The 15,843-nt window shown below is 48.9% G+C and overlaps 1 protein-coding gene across 1 annotated transcript; it reads right to left on the reverse strand.

Moving 5' to 3' along the window:
• Positions 1 to 9,012: 9,012 nt before the first annotated feature.
• Positions 9,013 to 15,281, reverse strand: LOC149330145 (uncharacterized). The gene is made up of 10 exons (XM_089559747.1): positions 14,363 to 15,281; positions 14,188 to 14,309; positions 12,388 to 12,508; positions 12,165 to 12,283; positions 11,583 to 11,647; positions 11,461 to 11,524; positions 11,336 to 11,398; positions 11,180 to 11,275; positions 10,807 to 10,944; positions 9,013 to 10,382 (listed from the first exon to the last, which is right to left on the reverse strand). The coding sequence occupies exons 3-10, from the start codon at positions 12,417 to 12,419 to the stop codon at positions 10,039 to 10,041; spliced, it is 921 nt and encodes a 306-aa protein (XP_089415873.1). The 5' UTR covers positions 12,420 to 12,508; positions 14,188 to 14,309; positions 14,363 to 15,281; the 3' UTR covers positions 9,013 to 10,038.
• Between the last annotated feature and the right edge of the window lie 562 nt (positions 15,282 to 15,843).

Here is a 15,843-nt window from a genome sequence, read left to right on the forward strand (position 1 = left end):
AAGATGCTTCTGAAGAAAGCACATGAAAGCAATAGTGATCCACAGATGGCGTTTCTCGACTATAAGAACACGCCACTACAGCACTTGAAAGAGAGTCCTGTCCAGCTTTTAATGGGCAGGCGAACGCGAACCACAGTCCCAATGACAACAAAGCTACTGCAGCCGAAATCGCAGCCGAAACTTCGATAAACAGCAAAAAGAGAAAATACGGACAATGGTGTTCTACAACGACAGACAAGCAAAGGATATGCCACCTTTGATAGAAGGACATCATGTCACAGTGCGGCCAAGCCCACAGGCCACTTGGGAAAAGGGAGTAGTGACCGAGCAGTGCGGCGACAGGTCCTACAAGGTATAGACAGGTGACAGCGTTCTGCGCCGAAACAGAACACACATAAGGGGCACAGCAGGCCACATGGAAGCACAGTCTGACGTTCATGACGGCTCACAGACAACCTGTGACCAACCCGGGTCATCTCGAATTGAAGGTTTCCAGCCTCGAGTGGCCACCCCGTCGTCCTCTTCACCTCAGCCAGTCAACTGGCCCTCACAAGCCTCAACACCTGCCCGGCCCAAGAGCTGTACTGCAATACCAAGGAGGCTCCACGACTACGTTGTAGGGTAGTCGACTCACAAAAGGGAGGGCGTTACAATATGCGCCACGAGATTGCGACACCATACCGTGGCGGCATCGTTCCCCCTACGTTTCACGCCAGTGCAAGCGCATGAAGCACTCTCTCCCCAGCTTGCGGCTCGTCAAGCATGGCGCAAGTGCGGGTGGCACGGCAGTCGATCAAGTAATTCCGTTCAATAAACAAGTTATTCGTTCTTGCAAGACTCATTTGAAACAAATGCAACAGCAGCCAATAGAGACAAGCACTTTGCTGGTTCTAGAAAACTTCGTCAGAATGGCTGGTGCATGCTTCCCCAAAGTGGGAAATTAAAGGCAATCACTGCTGTTACCAGTTGAAAAGCACAAAGAAGGAAAAGTGCAAAAACATGTGATCATTGCAGAGACGCATGCCCTGCAATGGCAGTCATGAATGTCCAAGAAAGGCCTGTATTGCCTGGAATACAACGTGGTATCAGTGAAACAATTTCGCAGCAGTGGGAAAAGCTGTCTGAAGTGTCTAGCAAAGCAAACTCGTTCACAACCAAAATGAATTTCCAAGCTGACAGTGGTGCTGCCATGAATGTGATTCCAAAGAAGTTCGCCACGACAGGTTTGATCAAGGCAATGATGAGCCGGTGAATATGCGATGACTGTATTGGTGTCCACATTGGCAAGGCATGAATGAATGCTGTTACAATATGTGCCACGAGATGGCAACACCATACCGTGGCGGCATCGTTCCCCCTACGTTTTCCACCAGTGCAAGCGCATGAAGCACTCAGTCCCCGGCTCGCGGCTCGTCAAGCATGGCGCCCGTGCGGGTGGCACGGCAGTCGATCGAGCAATTCCGTTGAACAAACAAGTTATTTGTTTTTGCAAGACTCATTTGAAACATGGTGTCAGAAGTCGAAGCCAACGTGCACTTCAACTAGAAGGCGACCAACGCACCAGACATGGAAAGGATAACGCCGCCACCAAGGTTTGAAAACGACAGCAACGCTGCCGCACAATGGCGCACCTTCAAACAAGCCTTCAGCCTCTACATGACTGCCACGGACGTTGCTGGCGCGTCATCGGAAAGGCAAGTTGCGTTACTTCTCACGGTCGGAGGACCAAGCCTTCTCGACATCTATAACACGTTTAATTTTGGGGAGCCAACGCCAGCAAACCCGCATCCGGAATCTGACTACAACCATGTGTTGGCGCTGTTCGACGCACATTTTCTGCCTAAGCAAAACAAAGTCTACTCCCGCTACATTTTTCGCACTTGAATGCAACTCCCAGACGAAAGGTTCGATGCATTCTTGAGCGACCTCAAACTGAAGACTCGAGACTGCAACTTCGGTGCCGAAAAGGAAAATATGATCCGAGACTAGATCGTGTGCGGAATGAACGAGGAACGAGCGCGTGCAGATATTTTGAAGCTCGAAGAGCCGACGCTCGAAAAGTTCGTGAGGGTATGTCTGGCGCATGAATCTACAAAGCTGCAGATGAAAGCGTTCAAAAAGGGCTCAACAGTGTCTGAAGATGTTCACGCGTTGAGAGGCAACCGCAACCTTCACGCATTCAATGACTCTGCAAAGGCAAAGCACAAAACCTCGAAGAAAACAGTACAGAGCTGCAAGTACGGCGGAGGCAATCATGATCGTGCAAGAAACGCCTTTCCAGCATTGTATCAAATATGCAACAAGTACAAGAAGCGAAACCATTTTGCTGCAGTGTGTAAAAGCAGCAAGACTGTCGCCAGCATCGAGCATGAGGACAGCATTGACGAAGTACTCATGGTGCGAGACGGCAAGACAAATTCACTGTTCACAACCCTGCTTGTCAACGGAAGAAGGGTGAAATTTCAAGTTGACAGCGGTGCTGCTGTGAATGTGATCCCAAAGAGGTTTGTGACGACAGAACAGGTTGAGCCGACGACCACAACCCTGCGTATGTGGAATGGTTCCACAGTTGTCCCATTTGGCAAGGATAAAGTGAATGCAACAGCAGCTCATGGACACAAGCACACCTTTGACTTCATTGTAACTCGTGATGATCTCACACCGCTCATAGGGCGCTGTACAGCTGAACTGATGGGACTCATTACGGTGGACTATAACCTTGTTGCCAGCGTCAGGGAGTCAAGTGCCGAAGGCATGATGGGCCACATTTTGAAGAAGTACCCAGATGTGTTTGGGCTCCCTACCCGGATGTGTTCACCTTGTGACTATACTTGCCTCGAAACCAAAAACAGTAGTAACGAATTGTCGTGTGCCTGTCAGCATGAAGCCACAGCTTAAAGCAACAAGATGGTTTGGTTTGGTTTAGTTTATGGGGTTTAACGTCCCAAAGCGACTAAGGCTATGAGAGACGCCGTAGTGGAGGGCTCCGGAAATTTCGACCACCTGGGGTTCTTTAACGTGCACGGACATCGCACAGTACACGGGCCTCGAATTTCTCCTCCAAAGAAATTCAGCCGCCGCGGCCGGGATCGAAACCGCGTCTTTCGGGCCAGCAGCCGAGCACCATAGCCACTGAGCCACCGCGGCGGCTAAAGCAACAAGAAGCCTGGAACAATGAGGTGTGGTGAAGGGTGTCATAAGCCAACGCCGTGGGTCAGCCGCACGGTTGTCGCTACGAAGAAGAATGGGGAAATGAGAATTGCATTGACCAGCAAGCACTCAACCAGGCATTGGAGCGTGAAAGACACCCCCTGCCAAATCTCGACGACATCCTACCGGAAGTCGCAAAGGCAAACATCTTCTCAAAGCAAGACCTGCGTGATGGCTACTGGCAGTGCATTCTTGACGAAGAGTCCAGTCTCCTTACCACGCTTCAGACACCAATGGGACGTTACCGCTGGCTCCGCCTTCCTTTTGGCCTTGCTGTCAGCAGTGAAATTTTCCAAAGAAAATTACAGTCAGCACTTGATGGGCTAGACGGTGTACTGTGCGTTGCAGATGACATTTTGGTGTTTGAAGTAGGAGGGACTGACCAGGAATCTCGCCGTGACCATGACAAGAAACTTGAGAACCTGCTACAGGGATGTCAGCAGATGGGCGTGTGCCTCAACCAAGAGAAGACTGAACTTCATTGCTCAAGCATGACGTTTCTGGGACACGTTTTGACAAGAGAAGGGCTACGCATCGACCCTGAAAAGGTCAGAGCCATTCAAGAGATGCCACCACCGACTGACTTTCATGGTGTTCAACGCTTCTGTTGAATGGTCAACTACCTGGCACGTTTTCTCCCAAAGATCTCCGATGTCACACAACCACTCAGAAAGTTGGTGGTCAGGGAAGCTCCATGGACATGGACTAGTAGAGAGGCCAAAGCGTTTCAACAGACAAAAGACTTGGTACTGAAAGCACCAGTACTGGCCTACTATGACTCACAAAAACCGTTAGTGTTGCACTGCGATGGCAGTGAGGATGGACTTGGAGCTGCACTTCTTCAAGATGGTAGGCCAATTTCATTCGCAAGCAGAGCTCTCACACCCACTGAAGTGCGGTATGTGCAAATAGAAAAGGAAATGCTTGCCATAGTCTTTGCACTCAACAAGTTTCACCAATAGAAATTTGGCAGACTGACTACTGTTGTCACAGATCACAAGCCACTGCAAGTAATCATCAAGAAGTGATTAGACCATGTGCCAAGAAGACTTCAAGGAATGATTCTGCAGACTCAACGAAACAACATTGACATACAGTATCGCCCTGGGAAGGAGCTGCTTCTGGCTGACACGATGTCGCGTGCATTTCTCCCATATGACCGCCGTAGTGAACAACAGCTCGAAGACATCAACGTGATCAACCACCTTCCTGTCCGGAAAGAGACCGCAGAAAAGATACGACAAGCCACCATAGAAGGCGACAACCTCCAGAAGCTAAAAACGTTGATCCTGTCTGGATGGCCACAAGAGAAACACAGTGTGCCAGAAGAAATCCGAATGTACTTTCAGTTCCGAGACGAGCTCGTTGTGGAAGACTGCATAATATTCAAGGGACAAAGACTGGTCATTCCAAGAACACTACGTCGTGAGATGAAAGAGAAGCTGCATGCTTCACACATGGGCATCGAGAACACTCTGCGGCGTGCACGTGACAGCATCTTTTGGCCAAGCATGAACGCTGAGATAAGGGACCACATTTCAGCATGCGATGTGTGCCAGAAGTATGCACCAGCGCAACAGAGCCCTGAAGCCCCACCCAGAGCCAAGTTTTCCTTGGGAGAGTGTTTGATGTGACATTCTGGAGTACAGAGGAAAACACCTGTTGGTGACAGTGGACTATTAAAGTAACTTCAGGGAAGTCGACCAACTCGACTCCCTAACTTCTGCTCATGTCGTCAGGAAACTGAGAGCCCATTTTGCAAGACATGGCATCCCAAGAGTTCTGGTCACAGATAATGGCCCACAGTTCTCCAGCAAAGCATTCAGCAGGTTTGCAGCAGAATGGAATTTCGAGCCCGTCACATCAAGCCCAGGCTATCCAAGATCAAATGGCATCGCAGAATACGCAGTTAAGACTGTGAAGATGCTTCTGAAGAAAGCACATGAAAGCAATAGTGATCGACAGATGGCGTTTCTCGACTATAAGAACACGCCACTACAGCACTTGAAAGAGAGTCCTGTCCAGCTTTTAATGGGCAGGCGAACGCGAACCACAGTCCCAATGACAACAAAGCTACTGCAGCCGAAATCGCAGCCGAAACTTCGATAAACAGCAAAAAGAGAAAATACGGACAATGGTGTTCTACCACGACAGACAAGCAAAGGATCTGCCACCTTTGATAGAAGGACATCATGTCACAGTGCGGCCAAGCCCACAGGCCACTTGGGAAAAGGGAGTAGTGACCGAGCAGTGCGGCGACAGGTCCTACAAGGTATAGACAGGTGACAGCGTTCTGCGCCGAAACAGAACACACATAAGGGGCACAGCAGGCCACATGGAAGCACAGTCTGACGTTCATGACGGCTCACAGACAACCTGTGACCAACCCGGGTCATCTCGAACTGAAGGTTTCCAGCCTCGAGTGGCCACCCCGTCGTCCTCTTCACCTCAGCCAGTCAACTGGCCCTCACAAGCCTCAACACCTGCCCGGCACAAGAGGTGTACTGCAATACCAAGGAGGCTCCACGACTACGTTGTAGGGTAGTCGACTCACAAAAGGGAGGGCGTTACAATATGCGCCACGAGATTGCGACACCATACCGTGGCGGCATCGTTCCCCCTACGTTTCACGCCAGTGCAAGCGCATGAAGCACTCTCTCCCCAGCTTGCGGCTCGTCAAGCATGGCGCAAGTGCGGGTGGCACGGCAGTCGATCAAGTAATTCCGTTCAATAAACAAGTTATTCGTTCTTGCAAGACTCATTTGAAACAAATGCAACAGCAGCCAATAGAGACAAGCACTTTGCTGGTTCTAGAAAACTTCGTCAGAATGGCTGGTGCATGCTTCCCCAAAGTGGGAAATTAAAGGCAATCACTGCTGTTACCAGTTGAAAAGCACAAAGAAGGAAAAGTGCAAAAACATGTGATCATTGCAGAGACGCATGCCCTGCAATGGCAGTCATGAATGTCCAAGAAAGGCCTGTATTGCCTGGAATACAACGTGGTATCAGTGAAACAATTTCGCAGCAGTGGGAAAAGCTGTCTGAAGTGTCTAGCAAAGCAAACTCGTTCACAACCAAAATGAATTTCCAAGCTGACAGTGGTGCTGCCATGAATGTGATCTCAAAGAAGTTCGCAACGTCAGGTCTGATCGAGGCAATGATGAGCCGGTAAATATGCAATGGCTGTATTGATGTCCACATTGGAAAGGCATGGATGAATGCAACAGCAGCCAATAGAGACAAGCACTTTGCTGGTTCTAGAAAACTTCGTCAGAATGGCTGGTGCATGCTTCCACAAAGTGGCAAATTAAAGGCAATCGACGCTGCTACCAGTTCGAAAGCACAAAGGAAAAGTGCAAGAACATGTGATCATTACAGAGACGCATGCACTGCGATGGCAGTCATGAGCGTCCAAGAAAGGCCTGTATTGCCTGGAATACAATGTGGTATCAGTGGAACAATTTCGCAGCAGTGGGAAAAGCTGTCTGAAGTGTCGAGTAAAGCGAACTCGTTCACAACCAAAATGAATTCTGAAGCTGACAGTGGTGCTGCCATGAATGTGATTCCAAAGAAGTTCGCCACGTCAGGTCTGATCGAGGCGATGATGAGCCGGTGAATATGCAATGGCTGTATTGATGTCCACGTTGGCAAGGCATGAATGAATGCAACTGTAGCCAATAGCGACAAGCACTTTGCTGGTTCTAGAAAACGTCGTCAGAATCGCTGGTACATGCTTCCACAAAATGGCAAATTAAAGGCAATCACCGCTGCTACCAGTTCGAAAGCACAAAGGAAAAGTGCAAGAACATGTGATCATTACAGAGACGAATGCACTGCGATGGCAGTCACGAGCGTCCAAGAAAGGACTGTATTGCCTGGAATACTATGTGGTATCAGTGGAACAATTTCGCAGCAGTGGGAAAAGCTGTCTGAAGTGTCGAGCAAAGCAAACTTGTTCCCAACCAAAATGAATTCTGAAGCTGACAGTGGTGCTGCCATGAGTGATTCCAAAGAAGTTCGCCGAGTCAGGTCTGTTCGAGGCGATGATGAGCCGGTGAATATGCAATGGCTGTATTGATTTCCACATTGGCAAGGCATGAATGAATGCAACAGCAGCCAATAGTGACAAGCACTTTGCTGGTTCTAGAACACTTCGTCAGAATGGCTGGTACATGCTTCCACAAAGTTGCAAATGAAAGGCAAATGAAAGGCAATGAAAGGCAGTTGACAGTGGCGCTGTCATGAATGGGATTCCAAAGAAGGTCGCGACGTCAGGTCTGATCGAGGCACCGATGATCTTGTGCATATTTACCAGCTGCATTGATGTCTCACTTCGCAAGGAATGAATGGATGAATGAATGCAACAGTGGCAGACCAATGGAATATGGAATGCTGCATTGATGTCCCACTTGGCAAGGCATGAATGAATGAATAAATGAATGCAAGAGGGGCCAGTGAAGGAAAGCTTGTTGCCGATTCTTGAAAAGTTCGTCAGACTGCGTGGTGCACAATTCCAAAAAACGGAAAAGGAAAGACCATCGACGTCGCCACCAGTTCTGAGGTGAAGAGAATGAAAGGCGCAAGAACATGAAGTGATGATGGTAGTGATGCAAGCTTTGCAAATTCAGCCATGAGCGCCCGAGAAACGCCTTTATTGCCTTGAATACCATGTGGTATAAGTGGAACCAGTTTTCAACAGTGTGCAAAGCCGTCCGAAGCATCGAGCAAAGCAAACTCCTTCACAGCTTTGCATGTCAACGAAAGAAAAGTGGAATGCAAAGTTGACGGTGGTACAGCCGTGAATGTGATTCCAAAAAAGTTAGCGGCGTTTGGTCTGATCGAGGCAACAATGAGCCAGTTGTACATGGAATGGCTGCATTGATGTCCCACGATACAAGGCATGAATGAATGCAACAGTAGCCAATCAACACAAACACGTTGGTGATTCTTCAAAAGTTCGTCAGAGTGCCTGAAGTATGGATCTACAAAGCAGCATGAAAGCGTTGAAAGAATGCTCAGCAGCACTGAAGATGTTCGCTCTATGAAAGGCAGTCGCCGCCGTCACCCGCCCAGTGATGCTGAGAAGGCAAGGCACAAGGCATTGAAGCCAGCAACAGAGTTTAGGTACTGTGGAGGCAACCATGACCTTGCAAAAAAACGCATATAGCCTGAAGTCGGGGATGTAATAAGTGAACGAAGTTGCAATAGTGTTCAAACGCAGTGGCTCCGTCACAAGCGTCGAGCATGAAAACATTCTTCAGGTAATCTTCGTGAGAGAGCACAAAGCAAACTCGTTCGCATTGTTGCATGTCAACGAAAAAAAACTGAAATTGCAGCTTCACAGGGGTGCTGCTGTGAATGGGATTCCGAATAACTGTTACGTCAAGACAGATTGAGTTGATGACGACCCAGCGCATAAGGAATGGCTTCTTTTTTGTCCCACTTCGTAAGGGAACAGTGAACGCAACAGTCACCAATGGGCACAACTATATTGATGTTCGAAAAGGTAGTGAGAGTATGCCTGGTGCCTGAATCCAGAAGGAAAGGCAAGGAAATGCCAGGAAAGGCAACTGTCGCCGTCACGTGTTGTGTGTTGCAGCTATGTCAAAGTACAAGAACATGATGCAAGCTGTTCAGAACTGTAGGTACTACGCAGGCAATCGTGATCGTGGAATAAATGGCCATCCTGCCTGGAATCAAACATGCAAAAATCGCAAGAAGTGGAACTGTTTTCCAGCAATGTGCGAAAGCAGCAAAACCATCTCAAACGTCCAGCATGAAGACAACATTCTTGAGGTACTCGTGGTGCCGTGAATGTGATTCCGAAGAAGCTTGTGACGTGAGGTCATATCAAGCTGATGACGACCATCTTCCGCATGTGGAAGGGCTGCATTGTTGTCACACTTGGCAAGGCAAGAGTGAACTCTGCAGTGGCCGACAGATGCAAGCATGTTCTTTGGGATGATCTTGCACCTCTGATGGGGCGATACACAGCTGAATTGTTGGCTGTTGTGGCGAACTACAACCTCGTTGCCTACATTAATGAATCGAATGCTGGAGAGTCATTGGACCGCATTTTGAAGCACCCAGATGTGTGCCCAGAGAGCGAAATTTTCGAGTGAAATCTATAGTGAGCACTTTATGACCTGGACGGTGTGCTATATGCTGGTTTTCGGTGTTGGAAAGGCCGATAATGAAACTTGCTGTGACCATGTTGAGAAGGTGGAGAACGTGCTACAGAGATGTCTGCAGATTAGTATGCGTCTCAAGAGAGAAAACTGAACTCCACTGCTAAAGCATGACATTTCTAGGGCACATTGCGGCAAGAGAAAGGGTACATGCAACCAAAGAAGGCACTTGTAAGCAACAGTGGTCCACAGATGGCATTGCTTGACTTAAGGAACACATTGGTACATCATTCAAAAGCAAGTCTTGTTCAACTCATCATGGGCAGGTGCACAGACTAGATTCACAACATAACTGTTGCAGCCAAGGTCAATCAACGTCGACAAGCAGTAGGAAGAAAATATGTCAACGATGGTGTTCTATCATGACTAACCAGCAAAGAATCTGCCACTTTTAGTAGAAGGGCCATAAATGACAGTCCATCAAAGCCCACGAGTCATGTGGGAAAGAAATAGTGGCTGAGCAGTGCATTGACAGGCTGTAAGGGGAAAACCCCCAAGGACCGGTTCGGGAATTCCTCCTAAGTGTGACCCCAGAGGATCAAGTAAAGCATACCAGATCGAGCCACATAGCGAAAGAAAAATACGGTTACAATGATAATGATGGCCGTAGCAACACTGGGAAGAGGGAAAATGGAACAGACTAGAAATTAGTTAGCATGAGGAGAGCTGACCGGTTTGTGGCAGTCAGTCCAGCAGTGGAAGCAAGGTGCAGTTGAGGGATCAGAGTGGATAGCGCAGTAGACGGCCAATGTGTAGCCCACTCGCTACTAGCTGCTGTTCGATGATGTAGGCGCGGTGAGGCCAAGCACCGCCGAAGGCCTGACCTCGCCACCGAAGTCAAGGATGTGGAGTGCGGAGTCACCAGAGCCGCGTTTAAGGCACTTCCCAAGCCTAGTTGCACCATGAAGGAGCTGGCTGCCCAGGTCCGGTCACCCAGTGTCACAGAGGAGGCACTGGCCGGGTGTGGTGGAGTTCCCACAGGTCCTACAAAGCCAATATAGGCGACAGTGTTATGTGCCGAAAGAAAACGCACATAAGTGGCACAGCAGGCCCCCGAAAAGCACGGTCTAACTTTCATGATAGCCTACAGGAAGCCTCCAGCAAGGATCGCCTCAATCCTCGGATGGCCACCCCGCCGCTCTTGTCAACTCAGCCTGTCAGCCGGCCTTCACTAGCATCAACCCATGTGCTGAGAGCTTTAGCAAAGCGACTCCATGGCGACTAAACAATCTGGCATCACACTGGACGTCAAGGCGGTCTGATGCGTGGTCCCATACGAGTGCACTGTGTATGCCCGACCATGCGCGATGAAGTGGCCTGTGGAGTATACGGCAGAACTGGAGTCCGCACCAGCGAGACAAATTGGAACTGCAACAGACTGAAGCATATAAAAAATGCGGGCACTTACGGCACAGACATTCAGCGTTTGTGAGAGCAGCAGCAGAACGGGGGTTTCCTGCACGACAATGGTATGGCACCTCGGAGTCCCCACTGCTGACAGCATGGGAGCTGATTGAGCTCGTTGTTGTGGGAACTAAAGGGGAACCTGTGAGGAAAGCATGGAGGGCATGCACGCATTGTAAAAGCATTCGATGAGCACTAAAGCATCCCTGCGTGAGAACTGTAAGTGGAAGAGGCAGGGAGCATGGAAGGAATAGGAAAATGCGCTGCTCAAGAAATGCTTTATAGCTTTCTCGTTATGCTCGGGGGTCCTGGACTGCAAAATGCATATAAATCTAAAAAGACAGGCTGCTGGTAGCAAAGAAACCTGGCATACTCACCATCGAAGCATATACAGGCGCAAACAGAACTCGAGTGGGAGCATCCTAACAGGTCCAAGTGCCGTGTGGAGTATGGTAAAGCGATAGTCCGTGCATCTGCGATAATAAAAGCAGAGGTGTAGCAAAGGAAAAAGCATATAGAAGTCGGGAGCTTACTCTTGGAGTACTCGGACAGGTACAAGGGCCGTGTGGTGCATAGTAGAGCGAAAGTCCATGCATCTGCGAAAATAAAAAAAAACAGCTGTAACAAGGTTGCAAGCATATAGAATTAGGGATCTTACTCTTGGAGCGTCTCAACTGATACCAATTGCCGTGTGGTGAAAGGCAGAGCCAAATTCTGGGCATCTGTGAAAATAAAAACAGCTGTAACAAGGGTGCAAGCATACAGAATTCGGGAGCTTACTCTTTTAGCGTCTGAACTGAAACCCAAGTGCCATGTGGAGAAAGGCAAAGGCGAAGTCCATACATCTGTGGAAATAGATATCATTGTGGCACGCGCACTGGAGAAATGCGTAAGCATGAGTTCAACTTCGCGCCACGCTTCGTTTTCAAATTTGGCGCGATGCGCTACGCTCGCACTTCCGATCATGTGGTGCCACACTTCCAGTGTTTTCAAACTTGGCATCACATTTTTTAATTTATTTATTTACATTTGCTCCAGGCCCGCCCACTTTTTGGACATTTCTGGCTCTAATTATCTAATTAACCCACATAAACCCCAAATTTCCTGTAGGAGATTTTTTTCGCCCTATCTCCTGGTACCATTTTTTTCGCATAAACCCATTCGTTCGAATGTAATCGTGTAGACAAGCTCGTGATGACAAGAAATTGCTCACTTTTTGGACATTTTCACCTCAACCCCTCCCGATCTCCTCTACGAAATTTTCTGATGCTCTATCTGATAGTACCATTATTTTTCGCATAAACCCATTTGTTCGGATGTAATCATGTGGACAAGCTCTGCAAACAGCCACAGAATGCTTACGTATAAATAAAAGAGCTGTACCAAGGGCGCAAGCATGCAGGATTCGGGAGCTTACTCTTGGAGCGTCTGAACTGATACCAAGTGCCGTGTGGAGAAAGGCAGAGCCAAAGTCCGCGTATCTGTGAAAACAAAAAGACAGCTGCAACACGGGTGCACGCATATAGAATTCTGGCGCTCACTGTGAGCACGAACATACGTCTGACCAACACGCTGCGGCACTTACAATATCGTGCACGACGTGCTGCTGTTAAGCATTGTCCTCGGAAGATAGCTTGCAGAGTCGTTGACTGCACGGAACACGGGGGAGCAGGAGTCGACGGATGATGTTGGGGCAGAAGGGAGTTCTGCGGTGAACGATAAAATGAAGCATGGAAGTTGTACACAGTCAGAAGCGTCCAACAGATTAGAGTGACGACTTGATCTAGTTGTTTGATTAGGAATGGTCAGAGCACGAACAACAAAAAAATAACAGGCGCTGTGCTGCAACGGACACGAACAAAAATCAGGGGGCACTTTGACGATCTAAAGTGCGGGAGGCAAAAGCCATGCCACCAACGAGAAAACAGCCGTAGGCACACACGAGGTGGCTATGGGGAGACTTGGATTGGTTAGTCATGACTAATTATTCATCAAGTGCCGCAGGAATGGCAAAGACAGCAACCCGACTAACTAATCATTAGATAATACAAAGCGCGAAAGGGACAGGACGAACGAAGAAACCATATAGTCATGTACCAACTCCCCCACCAATCGATTCTTCTAACTAATCATGACCCATGACTAACTAGATGTGATTGGTTAATGGCTAGTTGGTCATGACTCGTTAATGACCAACTGCGCACGACTCGTTAATGACCAACTGCGCACGACTCGTTAATGACCAACTGCGCACGACTCGTTAATGACCAACTGCGCACGACTCGTTAATGACCAACTGCGCACGACTCGTTAATGACCAACTGCGCACGACTCGTTAATGACCAACTGCGCACGACTCGTTAATGACCAACTGCGCACGACTCGTTAATGACCAACTGCGCACGACTAGTTAATGACCAACTGCGCACGACTAGTTAATGACCAACTGCGCACGACTAGTTAATGACCAACTGCGCACGACTAGTTAATGACCAACTGCGCACGACTAGTTAATGACCAACTGCGCACGACTAGTTAATGACCAACTGCGCACGACTAGTTAATGACCAACTGCGCACGACTAGTTAATGACCAACTGCGCACGACTAGTTAATGACCAACTGCGCACGACTAGTTAATGACCAACTGCGCACGACTAGTTAATGACCAACTGCGCACGACTAGTTAATGACCAACTGCGCACGACTAGTTAATGACCAACTGCGCACGACTAGTTAATGACCAACTGCGCACGACTAGTTAATGACCAACTGCGCACGACTAGTTAATGACCAACTGCGCACGACTAGTTAATGACCAACTGCGCACGACTAGTTAATGACCAACTGCGCACGACTAGTTAATGACCAACTGCGCACGACTAGTTAATGACCAACTGCGCACGACTAGTTAATGACCAACTGCGCACGACTAGTTAATGACCAACTGCGCACGACTAGTTAATGACCAACTGCGCACGACTAGTTAATGACCAACTGCGCACGACTAGTTAATGACCAACTGCGCACGACTAGTTAATGACCAACTGCGCACGACTCGTTAATGACCAACTGCGCACGACTCGTTAATGACCAACTGCGCACGACTCGTTAATGACCAACTGCGCACGACTCGTTAATGACCAACTGCGCACGACTCGTTAATGACCAACTGCGCATGACTCGTTAATGACCAACTGCGCATGACTCGTTAATGACCAACTGCTCATGACTCGTTAATGACTAGTTATAGTCATGACTTGTGACTAGTAATGACTACGACTTTCACTTCAGCTGTAACGGACAAACGAACAGACAGAGCCATGGCCGGGAGTTTGAGTGCTTAAAGGCAGCTTTGTGTTACGGGAGCCAAAAGCAGCACTCACAATCAGGGAGCTTGGGAGGAATGGCACGATGCGAAGAAGCCAACGGACCAGAAGCGACCGGCAGAAAGGTTCTGTGTATGTTGGTACACACGGGGGCCGTTTGCTGGAGCACGCACGCAAATCTGAAAAAAATACTGTCAGGGAAAAAATTCGGGCACAAACCTGGTATACTGACCATGGCAGGCGTGTAGTGAAGGGTGCGGCCGCTTGTCGGAGAACTCGTGCCGCAGTGGCAGATGCCCAGACCAGAGCCAATGCTGGCCACTCACCTTGGCTGCAGCCAAGATGAGGTGTGCCGCAGACCGTAGGCAGCGTCCGTTCTTCAGAGTTGCTGGTCGAAGCTGGCGAGGAATTCCGAGCGCCGTGTTCGGCCACAAACCACATGTCGCTCAAGAGCACTTGCGCGCACACGAGCGCGATGGCCATAAGGCCGTACCATTTTGAACGGGTGATCGAAACGGGTGATCACACAAGGGGATTAGACCAATTTCTTTCTCGAGACGACATGGTGGCCGGGCTACAAAGGCGTTCGGAACGGATGCCCGTTCCCTGACACAAACGACAGCGGGCGCGATGAGCTGAGCTCCTTGAGGCAGCGAGCAATGCGAGGCATACAATTCCTCGCTGACTCAATGCCTGCAGCTACCTGCCCTGCCTAGTGTCAGCTAAGCCTACACATATGTGCGCCGCGAATACCAGCCCGCTGCGCTTCCGTCATGGAAAAGAGATCCGACAACGGCGGTTCGTGAAACGGCTTTATAAGCCTCGTGTTAATTCTACTCCGAATGGTTCAAATTTCCGGAGCCCTTCACTACGGCGTCTCTCATAGCCTCAGTCGCTTTAGTTCATTAAACCCCAGTAAACCGAACCAATTGTATTACACTGTTATCCATCAGGCAAGTTATCCAGTTCTCCATGACTTATCCAATTCTGCTGGTAGCAAAAATGCGAGTATTCGTAAGCCAAGCCGAAAGTTGGGCAAGTTGGATAACGTTCATGATGTAAAAATAGCGCACAAGGAACACAAGGGACGGAAAGGAAACGACGCAGACAAGCGCTAACTCGCAACTGAGGTTTATTGCTGACACGCGCAATATAAGGTAGTGAATTTAAAAACAAAAACAGCCACATGCAGTCCCACCTCGAAAGACGAAGCCAGAGGGGAAAAAATGGAATTGAAGCATCAGGCGCCACTCATCGCTGTGGAAAGATCAGTTAAAAAACCGTTATCAAAAAAGGAAGTCAGTGCAACGCTGAGGCTAAGAAATCGATTTCACAGTCTGCCAAGTTAACAGAGGGCTCACTGATACAAAGATTCCGACATTTCCTAATATGGTATGCCTCCATTATCTCGCGTACGCGCTGATCACGATGTCTGAAAAGTATGGCGGTACTAGAAAAAATCGGTTTGCAAATTTTCCCCTTCTGCTCTTTTTTTGCTACATTCCCTGCAATGCTCAGGAAGGTTCCCGTAATGACCTTTTAGGAAATTACGGTGTTCACCCAGCCTAACGTTGAGGCATCGCCCCATTTGCCCTACATAGACAGCTCCGCAAGACAACGGTAGTTTGTACACTACACCCAAGCTGCAGGGAACAAGCGGGGCGCGGTGCCTAACGGTGCATCCACACCTCTTTCGCTTATCGCCAACACCTT

This window comes from Amblyomma mixtum, chromosome 9, assembly GCF_055824585.1.
Source record: "Amblyomma mixtum isolate Tamu chromosome 9, ASM5582458v1, whole genome shotgun sequence".
NCBI classification, from domain to species: Eukaryota; Metazoa; Arthropoda; class Arachnida; order Ixodida; family Ixodidae; genus Amblyomma; species Amblyomma mixtum.

Excerpts from the sequence above, each read along its gene's own strand:
- LOC149330145 (XM_089559747.1), bottom strand. The coding sequence starts at position 12,419 with ATGCTTAACAGCAGCACGTCGTGCACGATATT. Across the intron at positions 11,648-12,164 it reads TACAGCTCTTTTATTTATAC|ATGTATGGACTTCGCCTTTG; the intron begins GTAAGCATTCTG and ends CTATTTCCACAG. Across the intron at positions 11,276-11,335 it reads CCTGTCCGAGTACTCCAAGA|ATGCACGGACTATCGCTTTA; the intron begins GTAAGCTCCCGA and ends TTATTATCGCAG.